This window comes from Wolffia australiana, chromosome 18 (assembly GCF_029677425.1).
Source record: "Wolffia australiana isolate 7733 chromosome 18, ASM2967742v1".
Taxonomy (NCBI): Eukaryota; Viridiplantae; Streptophyta; class Magnoliopsida; order Alismatales; family Araceae; genus Wolffia; species Wolffia australiana.
The window spans coordinates 8505789-8522049 of record NC_135852.1 but is presented as its reverse complement, the minus strand read 5'-3'; the positions used below and the strand labels follow the sequence as shown (position 1 = coordinate 8522049).

At 42.4% G+C, this 16261-nt stretch overlaps 2 protein-coding genes across 3 annotated transcripts; one reads left to right on the top strand and one right to left on the bottom strand.

The window, feature by feature from the left end:
* Positions 1 to 2795: 2795 nt before the first annotated feature.
* LOC144715116 (phosphatidate cytidylyltransferase family protein) lies at positions 2796 to 10328 on the top strand. Of its 2 annotated transcripts, XM_078590007.1 has the most exons (14): positions 2796 to 3075; positions 3285 to 3397; positions 4599 to 4805; positions 4902 to 5006; positions 5362 to 5432; positions 5510 to 5578; positions 5660 to 5889; positions 6084 to 6273; positions 6364 to 6429; positions 7562 to 7650; positions 8245 to 8359; positions 8660 to 8711; positions 8804 to 8904; positions 10089 to 10328. In XM_078590007.1, exons 1-14 carry the CDS (start codon positions 2888 to 2890, stop codon positions 10200 to 10202), a joined length of 1710 nt encoding a protein of 569 aa, XP_078446133.1. In that variant the 5' UTR covers positions 2796 to 2887; the 3' UTR covers positions 10203 to 10328. The 2 variants fall into 2 exon arrangements, with proteins under 2 accessions (XP_078446133.1, XP_078446134.1); XM_078590008.1 differs by lacking the exon at positions 2796 to 3075 and having other exon boundaries at positions 3283 to 3418.
* A 2808-nt stretch (positions 10329 to 13136) lies between these two features.
* LOC144715115 (heavy metal-associated isoprenylated plant protein 3-like) lies at positions 13137 to 15996 on the bottom strand. The gene is made up of 4 exons (XM_078590006.1): positions 15855 to 15996; positions 15507 to 15771; positions 13712 to 13996; positions 13137 to 13642 (listed from the first exon to the last, which is right to left on the bottom strand). Exons 1-4 carry the CDS (start codon positions 15861 to 15863, stop codon positions 13281 to 13283), a joined length of 921 nt encoding a protein of 306 aa, XP_078446132.1. The 5' UTR covers positions 15864 to 15996; the 3' UTR covers positions 13137 to 13280.
* Positions 15997 to 16261: the final 265 nt, after the last annotated feature.

Here is a 16261-nt window from a genome sequence, read left to right as displayed (position 1 = left end):
GTGGCTTATGATAACTTGTATTTATTTGACACTATCACATCTTCATTGGATCAGTCATTGCAAATTAGTACTTCTGGTACAAAACAAAAGTTATGTAATGATAATTCATCATCTTTATGGCATAAAAGGTTAGGCCACATCTCTCAAAAGAGGATTGATAGGCTTGGGTCAGAAGGAATTATCAACCCCCTAGATTTTAAAGACTTTGACACATGTGTCAAATGCATCAAGGGAAAATGAACAAAGATAAGGAGATCAGGTTTCAATCGAGCTTCAAAACTCTTAGAATTGATACATACGGACATTCATGGGCCTTTCCCTACGGCATCTTGGAATTGTCAACAATATTTTATCACATTCATAGATGACTATTCTCGATATGGATACTTGTACCTCATCCATGAGAAATCTCAAGCAATAGACATGTTCAAAAGTTACAAAGCTGAAGTTGAAAATCAGCTTGGCAAAAGAATAAAAATCACCCATTCTGAACATGAAGGAGATTCCTATGGAAAAAATGATGGCTTAGGAGAACAACGTCCAGGACCTTTCGCTAAGTTTTTAGAAGAGTGTGGTATCGTTCCACAATACACTATGCCAGGATCTCTTAGCATGAATGGTGTTGCTGAGCGACAAAATAGAACACTCAAAGACATGGTAAGAAGTATGATTAATCAAACTTCTTTACCTGAACCCCTTTGGGGAGAAGCACTAAAGGTGGCAGATTACATTCTAAATAGGGTTCCAACTAAGGCAACTCAGAGGACTCCTTATGAGCTTTTGACAGGTAGAAAGCCAAGTCAAAACCATTTAAGAATTTGGGGTTGTCCTACTGAGGCAAGACCTTACAAGCCTAATGAGAGGAAACTTGACTCTTGAATAGTTAGTTGCTATTTTGTAGGATATCCTAAAAGATCAAGGGGTTACAAGTTTTATGATCATACTACCAAAATTATATTTGAGACGGGTAATGCAGTATTCTTTGAGGATGATGAGTTTGTGGGGGGGGGGGGGGGAGATAAGGATAGAAATATTGAATTTGAAGAGGATTATTTAATAATACATCAAATTGTTTCTAACAATACTCAAGATCAAGTACTATTTGATATTGTGGAAACAGCGATTCCGGATGAAGAAAATATCCATCAAGCTTCCATCCCAGAAGAACAAACTCAACAACCTCAAGAATTAATGCCGGTACGGAGATCCACAAGAGAAAGGAGATCTGCAATTTCAAATGACTTTTATGTTTATCTCCAAGAACATGAGGCCATGAGCATTGAGGGAGATGATCTAATCAACTTTCAAAGTGCCATGGAAAGTTCAGATTCTCAAAAATAGAATGAGGCCATGAATGAGGAAATTAAGTCCATGAGAGACAATGATGTCTGGGATCCCGTCCCATTACCTGAAGGTGTGAAGCCCATTGGTTGTAAATGGATGTTTAAAAATTATTTGGCATGGTAGAGGATGCCATGTACGAGGCATCCAATTAAGGATTATGGCTGAAGAATTTTGTCACTGGTCTTAGAATTCTGAGTGGGATTGAAAGACCTCTCTAGATATATTGTGACAATAAGTCAGATGTGTTATTCTCCGATAACAATAGGAGCTTGACTAAGTCTAAGCATATAGACATCAAGTACCTAGTTGGTAAAGAGAGAATTCAAAATGGACAGATGTCTTCATAACATATTGAGACAAACTCCATGATTGCAGATCCACTTACCAAAGGCTTACTGTCTAAGGTATTTCTAGAGGATACTGCTCATATGGGATTTCTCCCTTGTGAAGGCTGTGAATTTAAGTGGGAGTTTGCATTTGATGTTTTTGATTGTAGTCATGTAAATATTTCTGCAGAAATGAAGGTTGTTTTAAGTTTATCCATTTTGAGTATTGATCTCCATAAAGAAGGACCAGTTGGAAATGTTCACTTTAAATTATATTTTGTGAAATTTCCATGCTACACATCCATAGTTGATCTATGTTTTTATCAAAAGAATGTATGTGATTGTTTTGGCTTAGCTACACAAATTGTAGTAAATCTGTTACAGTCGTATCTTCGATTGATAATGGATGAGATTTTTGGAATATGCTTTGCCATATAATAACTAATTTTGAGCTCGTAAGGGTGTGATAAACAATCTGGAGGATCATGTGTGTATCGCCCAAGTGGGCGATTGAAGGATCTCAATGTGGGCTTACACACATTGTAATGTATATCCACGGTTATTGTTGCAAATATTTATCCCATTTAATGTGATTAAATAAGGACGGGATTAAGGCATCATTCATATTGCTATGGTTGCATGTATGTGTAGAAACCGGGTCAGTTACATGACCGTAATGGGCGGTTTTGTAAACTGATATGGCCATGAAGGCCTATAAAAGAATGGTTGTGGTCCCTAGATGATGTAAGGACGTGAGACCCTCCAGCCCCCATTTGCAGAAGAGGATTTAGTCTCCACTACATTGGTCCAGAAGATCCACTCTAAGCCATCCAAGAAGATGGACTCCGGTAAGAATTTTCTATCATGAAATTCGTCCCAAAAGCTCCGGAGGGGACGGTTTTGGTCCACTCGGATTAAAAACCATCCCGTCTGGAGGTCTCGGACGAAAAAAATGTCCAGTCTGCGTCCCTGCACTGGACGAAGGACAGGACGATCTTCGTCCCGTCCAATCCGTCGTCCACGTCCGGACGATCCGGAACTACACAAACAACAACAGCTACCAGCCCAGCCAAAATTCCGTTGACCGATAAGGAACTAAGATTTGACCCGCTGGTTTGGTCAAATCAAAATTCCGGGGGGCGGAAACCTCTTCTCATTCCGCGCTTTGTTCTTCCTCCCTCGTACTCGATCTCCCGCCATCTCGCGCGGAAGCGGTAATGGCGAAGGCGGATCTCTGCAATGGCGAGAGGTTCGTTGTTCTCATGTTCATCTCGCGCGTCCTCTTCTCCGTCCCTTCTTCGCTGCTCTTCGAGGCCTTCGGGCTCGGCCTTCTCGCCGTGACCGCTCTCTTCGTCGAGATCTCCGCCGAGAGATCCGATTCCGCGGCGAAGCGCTTCAGAGCGAGGTGAGCATCGTGATTTCCTCCACTGAGCTTTTTGTTTTGGAATTTGCTTGTAGAACTTTGATTTGGATGAATGTTGTCTTCGAGGTTTATTAGTAATTGAAGTGTTATTTATTCTCCATGATGGTTACACGTCGTGTATAAAGCTGAAATTCCTAGAAATTGATATTGATTCATATGTTCTGGCTTCTTGACTCGCAATTTTGTTCCAGGCGCGGTGCTTCATCTGGAATCCTGCTAGGTGCAATAACATTGCCTGCCGTCATGCTGTCAAGATCGATTCAATTGAGTAGATTGCATGGATTACATGGCGTTTTAATTGAAGGTAAATGACCTTCGATGTCAGGTAAGTTTACATATGGTGGTATTTCAAATGAGATCATATGTTGTCAGTTTTTGATTTTGCTGGATGCCCATTGACTCTCTTTAAGTCTATCAAAGATATGTTTTCCTTTGAAATGGTAAATTCATCGATAATTTTTTTTCTTGCACAAAGGATGTATGAGGAGTAAAATCTGAAGGATCATCCCTTATGTGTTCCCATATGTGCTAAACTATAACGTTTTGATAATAACCCCTTTCTTAAGTGGAAAAAATATTTATATTTCTTAGGTATGAGGCAACGATCGGTAGCTTTTTGCTTGCATCTGCCTCTCTCTTCCGGACAGCTTTCTGCAACACCATAAAATCTTCATATAGATTCGAATCTAAGAGTGACTGGAGGAACTTGTGGATAATCTGAGAGTTCTTTCCTCAAAATGGAAAAACTAGTAAGGTTCAACATTTTCCATTTCGATTGAGATGAGCATGAATTATGATGATGAAAAGTTCTTTATTGTCATCATCTTGAATCTAAGAATTTTTTTTGACAATGATGCCTCATCATCATCATCATCCTCTGGTCACTTTCTCTAGTTTTACTCTTTCATATGACGAGGAAGATGATGATGATGATGGTGGTGGTTGTTTGTCATTGTCCTTGTCGGTTGTCTGTATCTAGGATGATGGTAAAGATTTTGTCCTTGTCATTCTGGCAGTGGACAAATACAATCTTGGTGACGACTCTTCATGATCTCGCTTAGATGATGAACTTGTACTCGTCTGCAAACTCTAGGCAAAAGTTGCCTAAATTTCTCTATGAAGCATTCTAAGTTCACATAATTATTCCGCCATGGTGAACCCAATTAGTAGTGGTTCATATAGTTATATGACCAAGGTGGGGAAGCATAAAAAGCACTAGGTGCCATTTAAAAGGCTACAACTTTATAATGCTTCTTTGAAACGCTGTGCAAGACTTTGTGTCTTTCTACGTTCATTCAATGCGTATAAGTACACAGGATTGTACGTTTCTCAGAGAAGAGTGAGACTTCGTCCCTTCTTCATATTTTACTGCGTCTTTTTTCTTCAAACAGCAGTATTTAGTATTCGTAAAATACCAATTTCTTTAGTGTATTTTCTGTTCTGAAGTGCATTTTTACCATATTTCTGGTATTTTATGTCTGAACATTGATTATTCCGCTTGAAAGAGGTGGAAAACATCCAACTGCAATATTGGACATCCAGTGTGAGCTGCTTTGGTGCACTAATCTTCCTCCTACTATCTCTGAGACGTGGGTCAACCTTATCAAATCATTACAATTGGAGGTCTAATATAGGAGAGAAGCTCGGACTTTTATGTGTGATGGCTTATGTACTCATTTGCTGCATGACTCTGTCCCCCAAGTCAAGCAGTGGTTAGTTACAATGTTTCCTCCTGCATTCTCAACTTAAAACCTGATTCTTCAGAAAGCAATGTTCAGTTTTCTCTTTGGGTGTTCTCTTGTCTGCAGGTCTCCTCACGGGATCAAAGTTATTTTGGTTATTCTGTCATGGACTCGCCTGTTCGATGCTTGTGTGGCATGTTCTTCAGACTTTCCCTTCGTGCGCTTCTATAGGTAGTTCTTTGTTCAAGTGGGGCATTCGTTCAAAATCGAGTTATATTTGATAAACTCATAAAGCTGCCAAATGAAGTAGGTATTACGTTTATAAATGGATTACGCATTTTTATTTAAATATGGAATAAAAAAGATAATTTTTTATTCGAGAATGAATATGATCATATCTAGTTTATGCTGTATTTTTTTGAGAATTGCTTTTAGCTAACTTAACTGTAAAGCAATGTTCTAGAAGTGAACTGTGATATCGGAATTATGATATTATAAAAGGGGAAACGATAAATACGAAAAAATAGGGTTTGAAAGATACCATTACATTGTTAATTCATCTCATCTTTTTTATTACCCTACACAGGGGAAGCTCTTCTTGTATCCAGTGGTCTTGTCGTATACTTTGGGGATATGCTGGCCCACACTCTTTCAAAGGTTTGACATACCACCATTCTCCATATTTATCTTTTTCTTTTGAGTGAAAATGTAATTTTTTTAGAATATCTTTTCAGACTGTACCCGTCTCAAATATGTTTCATATAGTTTGGGGAAAACAAACTCAGATCAGCACTTTCATGCAGGTAAGACCAATCAAAGGGTAAAAAACTGTATATTTTCTCCATTTTTATGTAACAAAATTATTCCAATTGTGTTGAAAACAGGGTATTCTTCTCGGGCTTCTTCTCTTGCCTCTTCTCTACAAAAATATTCTCAAGATATGGGATAAATTTTCCCCCCTGATCAGACCCAATACTTCTGTCGCTGATGAAAACATTAACGGAGGAATTTGGAGATCCATAGCTTTTCATGTTAGTCTGGCGGTCCTTTTGACTCTGGTTGCCCCTGTTTGGATGGAAGCTGTTCAAGAGTTTCATCTGCATCCATTGTTATGGTATGCATTTTCTGTGAAATTTTCACCCTTTTGTTTTTCTTTTACATCACATGCCTATTTAAAAAAACTCCTTCGGGGACATCCAATAAAATTGGAATGACAAAAAAAAAAAACAAATAGTTCGACTTTGTTGTTTTCAGTATCCTTATATAAAGAAACTAGATGTTACCTATTTATGTTGCATGTCTTTTCAGGATATTCGACTTTGTTCTTGAGGAGCCACTGGCGCGTCTAGCTCTGTGCTCTTATTGGATTCTTATAATTGGTGCATCTGTTGTGAGGTTCTATAACATTTCGAAGCACTGCAAGATTGAGCGAATTCTTCTCCGAAAGTACTATCACCTGGTTGCTGTCTTAATGTTCCTTCCAGCGCTTCTCTTTCAGGTCAATGCCGCTTGAAAACTTGCGACGTTTGAGGAAATTCTTAATTTTTTGATCTTATCCTTTTCAACACTTTTTCTTGATTGGTTCCAGCCAAAGTTCCTGGATCTTGCATTTGGTGCGGCACTCGCTGTCTTTCTGGCGTTGGAAATCATAAGAGTAATTAAATCTTACATTATTGAACTACAATATTTACCTGGAGAAATTTTCATCTGCCTTTTTTTGGGACTGAAATGTCATATGTTGATGCCCATATAGGGATTGACAATGGCGATGATGCGTGGATGATGTCAATGATAAATTGTCGTCATCCTCGTCCATGGGTTGATGATGAGCCATCGTCATTTGTCCACGCCCAAGTATGGATGACTTTTACAGTGATGATATGTGGGAGTGGTGATGACGAATTTTTCATAATCTGCCAATCCTGGTTCAGCAGCAATGATGAAGATGACAAGTGTGTGATGCCTACTTATTGTCATCTGGTTGCCAAGAGACGCCATTGTCATCGTCATCCATCTGTGGATGACGAGTGGTCCTTATCCTCGTCATTGGTCCAAGCGCAAACATGGATGACGAGGATGAATTGATCATTGTCTGCCAATCCAAGTTTTGTGTCAACGATAAAGATGACTTGTGTATGATACCTATTCAACATCATCGTCCTTATGGGGTTCCAAGAGCTGCCATTGTCATCATCATACCCATGCCTAGTCATCCTCCTCATTGTGTTTTGTTCAAACACAAACATGGATGCCGTTCACGTATTCATCGTCTGCCAATCCTAGTTTGGAGTCAATGATGAAATGATGAGCGTAAAATGCCTATCTGCCATCATCATCGTCATCCGCTTTACAAGAGCCACCATCATCATCATTGTCCATCGGGAGATGATGATCATCATTCCTCCTCCTCATCATCATCATCATTTTGCACCAAGCACGAACAGGGATGACGATGACAATAACGTGGTTTGAGGATGCCAATTTAAAAGATGAATTTGGTATCATCCGTCAACCTTAGTCCCCTGTAAGTTCATTAGGAAATGATACTAAAATTCATACGAACTCATTCTGGACTTTTTTACTTAATTTTATCCCTGGGCTACCATTTAAAAATATGAATAGGAATTATCCTCTTATATTGGCAGTTAAACTTTCCTCTTTTGGTTCTTCAAACGTTTAACTTCTTAATTTGAACTTTATTAGACCTATATTTTTGCAGTTTGAATGATCATTCCATCCTCTAGTCCGGATTCATCTGAACATGCCGATCTTTGATCATACTACAGGTTTGGAGAATATGGCCTCTGGGGCATTTCGTGCATGAGTTTATGAATGCTTTCACTGACCATCGTGACTCTGATTCTCTCATCGTCAGGTATCTCTCTCTCTTGATCGATAGATAAATACCTGCTAAGTGGCATAGAGCTGTATGTAGACCTTCATGTGGATCTATAAGCATCAAATGCGTAGATGTATCTCCCAAGTATTTAACCTCCATCTTTTCTCATACCCAATTGGAAATGCTGTGTATACTACCAATAGATACTTTGACATTGATATACATATAAACTTAGGTGTATTAATCGATTGTGATGCCTTGTTTCATGACTTCTTCTCTTCTCTCTTCCTCTCTCTCTCCTCCCTCAATCTATCAATTTACCCACTAAAAAACAAAAAATCCCTCCATTATTTCAGTTGCAATCTCGACATTAGTCGATTGTGATGTATAATTTCGTGAGTCATTTTGCTCTCACTCTCTTTCAATTCTATCTGCTCTCCCAATCCATCCATTCGCCGATTAAAGATAAAATAATTACCCTCGATATCTCAGTCAATATCTTGACATAGATTCATTTAAGTTCTTTGATCCATTTATTGATTATGATGCATCTTTTCATGACTTCTTTACTTCTCTCCCAATCTACCCAATCACTGATTAAAATTTAAAGATTTTATTTAATTACTGCAGTCACTTCTCTCTCCTGCTGGGATGCGCTCTGCCAAGATGGCTCTCTCTAGAGGTCAACGACCGTCCACTCACCCCCTTCGCCGGAATCCTAAGCCTGGGAATTGGAGACACCATGGTAATAACATAACATAACATAAAATTCTCCCAACTTTAATTTATATTGTTATAATTTCCATAAATTAATAAGCCCAACTAAAAATGAATAATAAATCGAAATTATTTGTTATCTTATCTAATAGAATATACTTTTTTCTATTTTTTTAATCATGTAAACAAAAAAAATGAAAAAATGAATGTTTAGAACCACCCCACTATAGTTAGAGTAGAAATAGAAAAAAAAAATCTTTGGATAACATCCATTTTCAATTAGGCATTGCTTCGAATATTCCTTAATTATCTTGATGGCGCGTCGCAGGCGTCAGTGGTGGGCCACAAGTACGGTGTGCTGAGGTGGAGCAAGAGAGGGAGTAAGAATGCTGACAAATATAACTAAGCTTCGGCTCCGAGTAATCGTTTGACTTTTGGTCATTGACTGGGTCGTCATTTCTGCGTTGACCAGAGAAAACAGTGGAAGGCACGGCTGCCGGCATAACCTCGGTCCTGCTCGCGTCGTCGGCTCTCCTCCCTCTTCTGGCTTCCTCTGGCTACGTGCTCTCCCAGGTACCCATCTCTCTCTCTTGTTGGGTGTAGAGAGATATTTATAGGAAGAGCTGGTTAAGAGATAGAGAGAGAGATCCGGAAGTTAAGTTTCTGGGTTATATAGACTGACCTGAAATTAGAGGATGTAAAGAGATCAATTGATAGAAAGATAGAAGTATTTTTATTTGTAAATAATATTTAGGAGAGATAAACAGATAGAGGATGTAAAGAGAGGAAGCTGGCTTTCTGGGTATCCCTTTATTTGGTATCAAGATTGGAAGATATGATGAAGAGAGGATACGAAAGGAGGTTGTGAGAAATAGAGGAGGTGAGGCAGAAAGGGTGAGAGAGATATGGAATGAGAAAGGGGATAATTTGGCTTATCTGCATGTCTTTACTATAGAGAGAGAGATAAGGTTAAATATAGGTTGGATGGTAATCTGAAGAAAAGATACGTGCTTCTGATAGAGAGAGAGACGACTAAAGTTAGAGAGAAAAAGAGACTCATAGATACATATAGAGAGAGAGGAAGATGAGGATTCTAAGCATCTTTCTGTGTTAAACATAGGTTGGTGGGTAATCTAAAGAAAAGATGAGCTTATGCTAAAAGAGATGATAGAAGGTAGAGAGAGAGATATAAGATGTGGTTTCTAGGCATTGTTCTATGTTAAACATAGGTTGGAGGGAAATCTGTAGGAAAGATACGCGTTTCTGCTCAAAGAGATGATAGGATGTAGAGAGAGACAACTAAAGTTAGAGAGAGATATAGATAGAAATATATTGAGAGAGAGAGAGGAGATGTGGATTGTAGGCATTTTTCTGTCTCTCATCAGTTTTATCTTCCAATCTTGATGCCCAATAAATGAATGCTCAAAAGCCAATCTCTCTCTCTTTCTCTCATATACTTAATGTAAAAAGAGATGAAAGGAGGTAGTGAGAGAAACTCACAAATAAAGTTAGAGAGAGAGAGAGGAGATGAGGATTCTAGGCATTTTTCTGTCTCTCATCAGTTAATCTTCCAATCTTGATGCCCAATAAAGCATGCTCAAAAGCCAACCTCTCTCTCTCTCTAGCTCTCTTTCTCTCTCTTATATACTTAATGTAAAAAGAGATGAAAGGAGGTAGAGAGAGAAACTCACGAATAAAGTTAGAGAGAGAGTCGGGTTTGCTGCAGGCTCAATCAACTTACTGTGAACTTTGCCCAGGACTGGTGGTCCCTCATCTCTGCTGTGACTGTGAGCGGCTTGCTGGAGGCCTACACAGCCCAACTAGACAACGCCTTTATCCCTCTCGTCTTCTACAGCCTCCTCTGCCTTTAACCCGGGGGGCATTCCTGTCATTTCCTTCCCAATTATTATAAATTATATAAATCTGTAATTTTATAATGTTCCTTTGCCACTGGTGGGCCCCACAAGCCCACCGATCGAACGGTCCAGATTCGTTGACTCTCTCTCCTATATATTAATTGCGCTGTTGCTTTCACTGCAGAGCTGTCTGATTTTCCGGGACAGATCGTCGAAGCAGCGGGAGCTCACTGTTCTAGCGCCTCCTTCAAATTTTCCTCCGTAAAGCGTACGATCTCTCACTCTTTCACTCTTTCTCGATCTCTTTCTCTGTGGCATTTTCGTACTTGACTCGCTCAAATTGCTTTCTTCGATCCGCCGTACTTCAAATTTCAAGTAGAATGATTGCCGCGAGATTTGGCCTTAATCGAGATCTGCTGTCGCGCTATCCTGATTTCTCTGCGGTGTATCATCAAGATTTATGACTCCGACGGATTTCGATCGGTGATTCGATTTCGATCCGACGGATTCGGTCTCTCTAATCAGATTAACAATAATTACTTGATCGGTGATTCAATCTTATTCAAAAGGATTCGGTCTTCCTCATCAGCGTCAAGAATAATTACTTGATCGGTGATTCGATCTTGATTCAAAGGATTCGGTCTCTCTTATCAACTTGATTCGATTACTCGATCGATGACTCGGCCAGATCGGTTCGACGTCGCTTCGGATGGAAACGTGGCTTACCGAAGGAGCTTTCGGCGTCTGACTCAGCCGGAGAGAAGGTACGCGTCACCTCCTTCTTTCCCGCGCGTCCCTTCGACGCGACGGATCACATCGGGGCCGTACGATCGCATCATTTCATGCTTATAGGCCAAAATATCTTCGTCGTAAAAGCCTACTGTCCGCGTCCGTGGATAGGGGGACCCCGAATTTGCGAAAAACCGCAGTTTCCAGGCGTGAATGGCGAAAATAACCGCCGCCACGTTGACTGACAATAAATTATAGATAAATAAATAGATGGAAAATACTACGAAAGAGTACGAACTTTCGTTTTTGTCTAAAAAATAGCATGAACTTTCATGCTTGTCTAAAAAATAGCATAGGCCAATAAGAAGATGCCACTTGGCATCTTCTTATTTTTTTTATCAGCCATGGTCAACTGCTGACGTGGTAGCCACCGCAGCAGCCAGGTGGACTCCACGGTGGCATCCACGTCAGCAGCCGCCGCTGATGCCGCCCGTCTCTGGCCGCCGCCGACGCCGCCGCCGTCTCCGCCGCCGACGCAGGCGGGGCAGCGGCGGGGAATGGGGGAGGGGGTGGCGGAGCGGCAGGGGGGGGGAGCAGGCGGTGGCGCGGCGGGGAAGGGGGGAGGGGGCGGCGGAGCAGCGGGGAAGGGGGTAGCAGGTGATGACGGGGAAGAGGGGAGGGGGCGGCGGCGCGGCGGGGAAGGGGGTAGCCCGCTGCGCCCCCCCTCGCTCCCCCCTTCCCCGCCGCGCCGCCGCCTGCTCCCCCCTTCCCCGCCGCGCTGCCGCCTCCCTTCCCGCCGCGCCGCCGCCTGCTACCCCCTTCCCCGCCGCTCCGCTGCCCCCTCCCCCCTTCCCCGCCGCGCCACCGCCTGCTCCCCCCTCCCTGCCGCTCCGCCACCCCCTCCCCCATTCCCCGCCGCTGCCCCACCTGCGTCGGCGGCGGAGACGGGCGGCGTCAGCAGCGGCCAGAGACGGGCGGCGGCGGCTGCTGACGTGGATGCCACCGTGGAGTCCACCTGGCTGCCGCGGTGGCTACCACGTCAGCAGTTGACCATGGCTGACAAAAAAAAAAGAAGATGCCATGTGGCGTCTTCTTATTGGCCCATGCTATTTTTTAGACAACATGAAAGTTCATGCTATTTTTCAGACAAAAACAAAAGTTCATGCTCTTCATAGTATTTTCCCATAAATAGACAGATAATAATATATTCATCTGTATCAATATGAACAGAGACTGATAAAAAGGTAAATATATAGATTGATAGACTGATAGGAGGGAGATATACATGAACGGATGGATGGATGGATCTATAGATACATGTATACATTGAGCGACAGTAATAATGAAAGATAGAGAGATATTGATAGGCACGTAGACTGAGATTAAATTTTAGATAAATCGATAGACTGAGATTATAATATATACATCTCTACTAAGATGAACAGGCAGAGGGATAAAAAGGTAAAGATTGATGGATGTATATATTGATAGGAGAGAGAGACATAGATGGATGGATGGATCTATAGATAGATGTATACATTGATAGACAGTAAGAATGAAAGATAGAGAGATATTGATAGGCACGTAGACTCAGAATAATTTATAGATAAATTGATAGATTGAAAATGAACAGACAGATGATTAAAAAGGTATATATATATTGATTGATGGGCTGATAGGAGAGAGACAGATGGATGGATGGATCTATAGATGTATACATTGATAGGCAGTAAGCATGGAAGATGGAGAGATACTGATAGGCAGTAAGAAAGATAAATGGAAAAAGCAATATAGATGGATGGATGAGTAGCTAAATAGGTAGATGGTAGAAAGAAAGGAAGATAGGTAAATATGCATCGGTAAGTAATATACGTAGAGAGATGGATAGAGGGTCTGAAAGATTTATTAACATACAGATTGCTCAGAATAAACAGAGAGATTAACAGGTGTTGAGAGATATACAGATTAAACTTTTTAGATAGAGAGAGACGGAGAGAAATGTCCAAGAAACCCCATAACTATCCCTTTGTCTAACTATGGAGAGGCAGTAAGATAGATAAATGGATAGATATAAAGATTAATATATTAAGATAGACTGAGAGAGGGAGAGAAATGTCTAGGAAACTTCACTACTATGTTTAATTAAAGTTCACAAGAAATAGGACTACCCGTGGCAGGAAGATAAAACAAGAACGGGCAAATGATTGAGAGGCAAACGGATAGAGAGGATAACCAAAAATGAATATTCCAAAGTACGGTCAAAAGGCGTCGAATCCGGAGAGGGCAGCTTACTCCCACAGGATATTCTCTCTACACCATTCTTTTTTTATTTACACCTCTCACCATACCCCCCCCCCCCTCTTCTCACATGACGGCGCACGCGTTGGGGTTCTCATCGCTGAAATACTGCGGCGCGTGTAGCGGCTCCACCATGTAAGCCGCGTACGGCATCGGCGCGTTAAACCCCCCAAAATCCCCTTGCCCCCTATACTCCATCTTCTTCGCCGCCTCCTTGGCGGCGCCGCCGCTCTCCTTGGCGGCGCCGCCGCTCTCCTTGGCGGCGTCCTCCTTCTTTGGTTCCTTCTTGCCGTCGTCCTTCTTCGGCGCGACGACGGCGACGGGCCGCTTCAGCTTCTGCGAGAGGAGCTCCGGCAGAGCCTTCCCGTCCATCGTCCCCTTCACCGTCACCTCCTCCTTCCCCTTGTCGATATCCACCGCCTCCACGCCTGCCCCCCAAACACCGTTCATAATCCGCATAAACTAGGAGAAAAAAAAAAATTTTAGTTTTAGCTTACCCTTGACTTTGGAGATGGTCTTGCGGATGCGCTGCGTGCAGCCCTCGCAGTGGAGGCGGATCTTGAGGACGACGGTGGTCGGCGTGGGGGGCTTGTTGGGCTTCTTCTCGTCGGGTTTTTTCTCCTCTTTGGTGGGTTTTTCTTCCTTTCTTGGGATGTTGGGGGAGACGAGGGCGACTGGCTTGTGCAGCTTGCCCTCCACTTGGTCTCGCACCTTCCATGGATCGACCTTCCCGACCACCGTCAGCTTGTTGCTGTTGCAGTCCGTCGACACCGACTCGATCCCTGATGAAATGTCCGGAGAAATCCATGACAGCGATCGTGAGAAGACCCAAGGATCGTCGATCGTGACATTATAGAAGAAAAAATGTCGCAAAATTGTTGGCAGCGATCGTGAAAGGGTTGAAGAATTGGTCTAGCGTATGGGGAAGTCGATCGTTTACATTATAGAAGAAAAAATGTCGCAAAATTGTCGGCAGCGATCGTGAGAGGGTCGAAGAATTGGTCTAGCGTATGGGGAAATGGCGTTTACATTATAGAAGAAAAAATGTCGTAAAATTGCTGAAATCAACGGTGAGATGATCCAAGGATTGGTCTCGCGTCGGGAGAAGTCGATCGCGATATTATAGAAGAAAAAATGTCGCAAAATTGTTGAAATCGATCGTGAGATGATCCAAGGATTGGTCTCGCGTCGGGAGAAGTCGATCGCGATATTATAGAAGAAAAAATGTCGCAAAATTGTTGAAATCGATCGTGAGAAGATCGACGGATTGGTCTCGCGTCGGGAGAAGTCGATCGTGATATTATAGGAGAAAAAATGTCGCCAAATTGTTGAAATCGATCGTGAGAAGATCGACGGATTGGTCTCGCGTCGGGAGAAGTCGATCGTGATATTATAGGAGAAAAAGTGTCGCCAAATTGTTGAAATCGATCGTGAAGAATTGGTCCCACGTAGGGAAGAGTTGATCGTGACATTACAGAAGAGAAAATGTTGCAAAAGTGTAGAAATCGATGAAAGCGATCGAGAGAAGATCAAAGGATTGGCTTCGTGCGGCGAGAAGACGTTGCGGGAAATTGTGGAAAGCGATCGTAAGATTATAGAAGAGAAAATTATGCAAAATTATGGAAATCGATGAAAGCGATATGGAAAAGATCGAAGGAAAAGTCTCGTAACACTGTTGAAGAAAAGTTATCGTGTGGAGAGAGATTACAGAAGGCAATTGTTGAGAGGGATCGGGAACTTATCGCAGGAAAACACTCTCGTGGAGAGAAGTAACGGAAGGAAGTCGTTGAAAGCGATTGGGAAATTATCCTGAGAAAACTCTCAAGCCGAGAGAAATTAGTATTGGAAATTGTTGAAAGCGATAGGGGAATATCCGAGGAAAATTCTCACGTCCAGAGAAATTAAAGAAGCAAATCGTTGAAAGCGGTCAGGAAATTATTCCGGGAAAACTCAACGTCGAGAGAAATCACTGAAGGAAATCGTTGAAATCATTACAGAAGGATTATCGTTGGGACGCTCGCGAGAAGATTGAACGAAAACTCTCACGTCCAAAGAATTTACCGAAAGGATTGATCGTTTAAGCGATCGCGAAAAGATCAAAGGAAAATTCTTCAAAGGAAACGCACGACCGCGGAAATCGCCGAGATCTCTCTCCTCTAGAATCACAAAAAGGATTCAAAGAACTGTAGAAAAAGCAATCGCGACGGAACCAGCGATCATCAGATCAGAAATCGCGCTCCAGGAAAATCAATCACGGAAGAAGAAGAAGAAGAAGAAGAAAAGATCCAGCACCTCCAAATCCCTTGACAGCGTGGCGCACTTTCCTGGCGCATCCCTCGCAGTGCATATCCACTTTAAGCACGACAGTGATCGGGCCTTCTTCCTTCTTGTTCTTCTCTCCTTCATCCTTCTTCTTCTCCGCCGGATGAGCCTCAGCCTTCTTCTCCACCGGATGAGCTTCAGCCTTCTTCTCCGCCGGATGAGCCTCAGCCTTCTTCTTCTCCTCCGGATGAGCCTCAACCTTCTTCTTCTCCGATTCAACCTTGCCTCCTTCCTTCTGCAAAAAACAACAAAATCAACAAAAATTCCAAGAACTTTCACAGATCTCAGCCACGGAGAACAGTAGATCGAATCCTTCACCTCTCCCATGGCTTCTCGCACCTTCTTCTGCGACGGAAAACAATGAACAGACGGACGACAGCGGAGACGAAAGGCATATTTATAGGGTCCACCTCTGGAAATGGGTCCATGGTATGGACGGCCTGGATGGAGTGTTAGGCGGTGGTCAACGAGGAAGGCGAGGGATGGGCGCCACGTGGGAATGGAGGGGTAGCCCAGCTGGCAAGAGGGTGTCCAGTGAGGATGCCGGGAGAGGGGTATTTTGGGGAATGCAGTGGGAGTCTTGCCTTGACCGGGATTATTTGAACTGTGGGCAGGGGGTGAGGAAGCTTCCTCTCTCTCTTTCTCTATATATATTTATTTCAGTCTCTCTCTAGAAGGAACTTTGACGTCTGGACAAATTAATAAATGAGTTCCCATGGGCCGAC